General features: G+C 51.2%; 1 protein-coding gene across 6 annotated transcripts in view; it reads left to right on the plus strand.

Moving 5' to 3' along the window:
* The window catches only part of LOC130523056 (nuclear factor 1 B-type-like), a 37,664-nt gene extending 33,090 nt beyond the window's left edge, over window positions 1–4,574 (plus strand). For 5 of the 6 annotated variants that reach the window (XM_057028012.1, XM_057028014.1, XM_057028015.1 and 2 more), the window contains one exon: window positions 1–1,006. This exon is cut by the window's left edge and continues 70 nt beyond it. In XM_057028012.1, the coding sequence (XP_056883992.1) occupies window positions 1–63 (63 nt within the window). In that variant the 3' untranslated portion in view covers window positions 64–1,006. Of the gene's footprint in view, window positions 2,350–2,541 lie in introns of those variants that run through there. The other variant, XR_008949784.1, reaches the window with a different exon arrangement.
* Window positions 4,575–5,885: the final 1,311 nt, after the last annotated feature.

Here is a 5,885-nt window from a genome sequence, read left to right on the forward strand (position 1 = left end):
CACCAGAACTACAGCATAAACATCATTGGTGATCCGCTGGTCCCCGCCGAGGGCGGGAACTGATGGCGCCGAGGCCGGCCAGGCCACACCCACCTCCACCCCCCTCCCCCCTCCTGGTGGCGCCGTGGAGCTGCAGCACTACAGGCGTGGATGAAACCAGCATAGCAGCGGGACGCTGCAGGTCCCCCCCCGCCCCCCCCCACCGCCGGCGGCGGCGCCAGAACTCCGATCCCGTGATTCCCGAAGCCTTAAGCTCCTCCCGCATGGCGCCCTGGTCTCTCAGCACGCTGGGAGGAGGTTCCCAGGGACGGGAGGACGCCCAGAGGCCCCTCCCACCGCCGCCGCCGCCGCCGCCGTGGGGCCGTCACTGTGTCCACCATAGGAACAAACAAACGTGAATTTGGAGTGTTTCTTCTTGTGTTTGTTTACTGTGACTCTGTTGTTGTTTGTGTTCAGATTAACGCGTCTGAAGCTCGTTAGGAGCAGAAACGCCTGATTGGTTCCCTCGGAGAAACGTGCAATCATTACTGAAGGGAAGCTAGTCTGTGGCCCCCGGGACTCTAAAGGGAGGGGCCTGTAGGGCGCCGAGGAGGAGGATTCCCGCCACGCCTGGCTAGCTGAGCAGCGTTAGCTAGCTGTGCGGCGCAGCGCTAAACCAGCACTTCCTCTTGAGCCTCTTCGTTAATCCTGGAGGATAAATTTGCCCCCGGACACTGAAAGTGTCGATTTTTGGCCGTCGGCTTCTGAAGCTAATGTTTACAGATGTGAAAAAGTGTTAAATCACGCAGGCGTGCAGCCGCTAGCGCGTCCAATCAGACAGCAGAGAACCCCTGACCCCGCCGCTAGCGCGGCTAGCGCGGCCTCTTTTGTTGCTCCGGTCCTCTTAATTTGCACGATGAGTCACATGACGTGCCTTGCCTTTGAACCCCGTCACCACACTTGTTTTTGCTGCATTTATCACGATAGAAAGTAACATTTTTACGATAAAACTTGTTTTGTACTCTGACCTTGTTGATTTTAACGCTAATGTACTCGAGCTCACAGCTGCGTATCCTAGCTGTGTGTAGTTGCCGTGTTTCCAGTATTTTTGTTTCTAATAACCTTCATCTTTCTTCTTCCTCCTCATCCTCCACGTGCGCGCCCTCGCGCCGCGGCCGGACGTCACACGTATGAAAATTATGCAATACCAGGTCTTGCCTATGTAGGTAGTGCTTATAGCTGCGTCGGTTAGTAGAGGCTAGCTCGCTAGCTCGGAGACGATATCGTAAACGCTTTGATTTGGTCATTTGTCGTTGTTGTCGTTGATGATGTTGTTGTTGTTGTGGCTGTTTTTCCTTTTTTTTATTGACCAAAGTGGGACTGCTGTCTATGCAGTGGATGACAAGGTCTTTTTTTAGAAGCATATTAGCATATTAGCCTATTAGCCTATGAATGCCGGTGTTCTGGTGTGAGTTTCCGGGGGATGTTCTTGGTCCTTCCAGGCTGCAAAGTCACTCTTCGGTCGACTGTGATGATCTTTTCCCTTTCCAACCAGGGTGCTAGCTTAGCATGTGAGCGTGAAGGAGTTAAGTTTCAGTCCTTTTCTCTCTCTGCGGGAGAGACAGCTTGACTTGAGCGCGACAATCATCTGAACCAATCGACTCTCGGCTAAATCTCCCTCCCACCCCCCCGCGGTGTAGCCTGACTCACGTTAGCGCTGATGCGCTAAATTCCAGATGTTGCCGATGCAATTCCCAAGTAGATGCCTTAAACGCGTCAACGAAGTGGCCTGTGACCTGCGCAACAATCACACACCGACGAATGCTACCGAGACCTGTGCTAATCAGTTAGCAACAGGCTCCAGCGCCTTTAGAGCTGTAGATTTGTACAGATGTAGATACGACGTGCACGTATGTCGTAGCTACGTCACGCCCAAATCCATCAGCAGAAAATATAGCACTTAACTAGCATGTAGGCAATCTTCTCCTCTGCACTGTTTTAGAACACACGTGAAGCTAGCCGCCGTTTGCTAAGGTTTGAAAACCAGAATTAGCCTGAACACTGGAGAAACGTGAAAGTTACCGATGAAGTCAAAATTTGTGAAATTTGTTTTTAGCGTTTCATCAGCGCGCTGCCCCGCCCCGCCCCCTCCCCGACCATGACCCCGCCCCCTCCCCGGCCCTGACCCCGCCCCATCCATGGCCCTGGCCCCGCCCCCACAGAGATGACAACCTTTCCCACGAAAAAACTCAAGTCAAGCTCGATCTCATCGTACGCGTAGCGCCGCGGCGTTGTGTTAGCATCTGGGACGGGAAAGTGCTTTGCAGCCTTCGGCCAATCAGACGCCCTCCCTGTGTGTGTGTGTGTGTGGTGTGTGTGAGAGAGTGTGTGTGTGTGAGAGTGTGTGTGTGTGTGTGTGTGTGTGAGAGAGAGTGTGTGTGAGAGAGTGAGTGTGTGTGTGTGAGAGAGTGTGTGTGTGAGAGAGTGTGTGTGTGGGAGTGAGTGTGTGTGTGAGAGAGTGTGTGTGTGAGAGAGTGTGGTGTGTGTGTGTGTGTGAGAGAGTGTGTGTGAGAGAGTGTGTGTGTGTGGGAGTGAGTGTGTGTGAGAGAGTGAGTGTGTGAGAGAGTGAGTGTGTGTGTGTTTCCACCGGTGTCGCTGTGCCGCCAGCACTCCGTTGGCGTTCGTGACACCAGAGAAGAAGAAAAGTCTTTTTATCGAATTTAGAAAAAAAGAAGTTTTTACACTGTAAAAAAATTGTGTTTGTAAATCTAAAATTCTGGGAAAACGTGTTTCCATGTTGGGAAATTTGAGATTTGGAGTTTATTTGTGGATTTGAGTTAGAACTCTCCGGCTCCTCAGTGACGTGTTCTCATCGTTGTGTTGCTGTTTGTAAAGCTAACGTGAAATATGCTAAACATTCTAAATCGACAGCAATGAAGGCTTTTCGGATCCTATTTTTTGTTTTTAGCGATAGAAACTTCCGTTCGGAAAACACTTGATGAGTATTTGTTGTTCTTATTAGCGTGGCCATAGCGAGTGATGTGATTTAGCTAATGTTGTCGCTAACGTGGGAGGTGGGTTTGAAACCTTGTCCAACAAGCTAGCGGCGTGTGTGTAGCAGCTGGGAGGCGACAGCGCCGCTTAAAAAGTTTTGTTTTTGTTCTTAAAAAAGCCCCAGATTGCACCTGTGCGCCGACGCCGCTAGCGTTAGCCGCCGTGTTGCTGCCGCGGCAACAATGGAGCGAAGAAAGGGGCGGAGTCAGAACCGTGTCCCTAGCCTGGCTTCATTTCTGCGGCGCGCTCACGTCGTCCATCGTTAGCCGCCGTCGGCGACTAAAATGAGAAGCAGGGTAAAAACAAACGTCCGTGAATTTTTTGATAATTATTGTAATTATTTTCTCTCCTTTTCTGAGGAAACGTTGCCACATTAATGGTGCTAATTATTGGTCGGCTCGCTGTCAGGCTAGCGAGGCTAAACTCTAGCATCGGGAGAAATTTAGAACAAGCTAGCGGTTGTGTCGTAGTTGTTCATTCGGTATGGTTGTAAATGCTAATGCAGAGCCGGGGTTTCTTCCTTGGTTAGCTCATTACCCATGATGCAGTGTGATGTGAGAAAGCGTCCCAGCTTCAGGCTAACGCTACATGAATATAGCCTGTCACAAAAAGCTTCTAAAGCTTTTAAAATCAGTGTTTCACCCCTGAGCTTCGTCGGGAGCCGCACGCGAGCCCGTTTTCACGTGGAAAAGTATTAGCGCCGCGATCTCCGAGAGGCGGGACGTCTTTATGCAAAGCGGCGCTGCGGCGTAGCGCTGCTTACTTCCTGTTTGAGTGACTGATTCATTCGTCATAAGCAATACACACCTTCCACACCTGGCTAGCTGCTAAGTGTTAGCGGCTAGCCGCCCGGCGTCAGGTTGTTCTGAAACGTGTAAAACCAGCATTTTTATGGGATGTAACGTCACCAAAAGAAGAGAAAACGACGCAGTGCCTGTTCACGCTGTAAATAACCCCAACGCCGTTTTGGCGCCGACGTCGACCTTCTGCTTGTGTTTCCTTCCCCTGGGGGCGGAGCCGCGCGGCGCTCAGCCGCCATTTTCTTCTCTGCAGGGCTGATTTTCTTTCTCGTGGGTCTTGTGGCACTTTTATGTCCCTCCGCGTCACGTACGACAAACGACAACAACAGCAGCAACGCAACAATTGTGCGCGTCTCCAGTAGTGCTAGCGACCCCGCGGGCGCCAACGGTCCGTTTCTGTACCCGAATGTACGTTTAGTCGACTGTTTCCGTTTGATGCTAGGAGCCGCGGGCGTCCGTCGTGAGTAGCGAAGGCCTTGATTTCATTCTTTTGTGTTTTTATCGTTATTGTTATTGAGACTCGCCCGACTTTGGCGACGCCTTCGAGCTGGTTACCTTTGGTGCGCGGGCTAAAATTGCCACAAGATTAAAAATCAGTGTAAATAAAGGCTCAACTTTTGTGATTGTTACGTTATATCCAGCCGATACTGCTAGCAGCTGTTTGTACTGCAGTCAATTACTGGAAGTGGATATATTTCCTATGCAAAACTGTTTAAACAATAAAACGAGCTATGCTACAAACACGCCGCCTCCTCCTTCCTCTGCACCAACACTTGCTAACTTCTTTAGCCTGATCCGGGAGCTAGCAGGCTAGCATCAAACTGTCAATATTGTCACACTCGTTCAGTGTTTGCTTCTTTTCTATGAAACTGCTGAAACCGTGAAATCAAATCCCTTTGATGTAGCGTCTCCTCAGCTAACCGGGCTAACGACCTCTGAGCTAAATGAAATTACGCGGCGAGGTTTGTTCCTGCGTCCAGGACAGACGAGGATGGACGTCCCGCTAATTGGATTCCCTCGATTCTCCGTCTGGCTGTTTCCTCCCGACGGCTGAACGTCGGTTTGGTGTCCTGGTCCGATCCCGTGACCCCACATTCCCGCGCTTCCCTCCGGTACCGCTCCAGCTAATCTACTGGAATATTCCAGTCCCAGAGGAATTAGTGCTGGGGAACTTCAGCGGGTCGGCCGAGGCGACTCCCAACCGGGTCAGCGGAGCTCGGATCAGGTCAGCTCCTGTAATCAGATCAGGGATCAGAGATCCGCCAACCGGGCCGGGTCGCAGGCCCGGAGACGGAGCAACACCTGGAGCCCGACGGACAACTACAGTGGTCTCCTTGGTCCCGCCAGGTCCCGGTCCCGAGGTCCCGCCAGGTCCCGGTCCTGTGAGCCAGAACCACACGGAAGGAAAATCCAGACACGCGTGACTTCGTGTCCTCGCGGTCAAAGAAACTTTCATCTGATTGGCTGCTGAGACGCTTTGCTCCGCCCCCAGGACCGCCCACACGTTACTTCTTAGTTATTAAAGGGTAAGCTAATTTAGATAGAACATGTTTACACATGCTAATTTCCTGTTGGCTAAGATTAGCACAATAATGAACATTTATGTTCAGATGTTTACAGAAGGTTGCTGGTTAGCTTTAAAATGCTAAAGAATTATTTCCATAGAATAATTAAAATCAATCAACTCCTTCAACAAGTTGGTGACATATTAGTCTGTGATGTTTCCTGATGCTAACATTAGCTAAAGGCTATCGTTCACTGGCTGATCAGCAGGAAACTTCATCTCTGGCCTTTAGCTACGAGGCCGCGTTGCACAAACATTCACAGAACTCCGAACGCGGATCCTCGGCGGATCCTCGAGGTCTCGCTGAGTTCGCGTCAGCTAGCAAAAATGCACTCGGGGAATAAGAGAGCGCCTCGAACATGTCCCAGATTAGCAACTGGCGGCGTGTTCCCACGCAAATTTGCATAGATTTCATAGTCTGAGTTGTGGCAGCGGCGCACTGTTAGCCTGTTAGCCTGTTAGCGCTGCTACCGGCCAATCACAGCCAG

Source organism: Takifugu flavidus, chromosome 3 (assembly GCF_003711565.1).
Source record: "Takifugu flavidus isolate HTHZ2018 chromosome 3, ASM371156v2, whole genome shotgun sequence".
Taxonomy (NCBI): domain Eukaryota; kingdom Metazoa; phylum Chordata; class Actinopteri; order Tetraodontiformes; family Tetraodontidae; genus Takifugu; species Takifugu flavidus.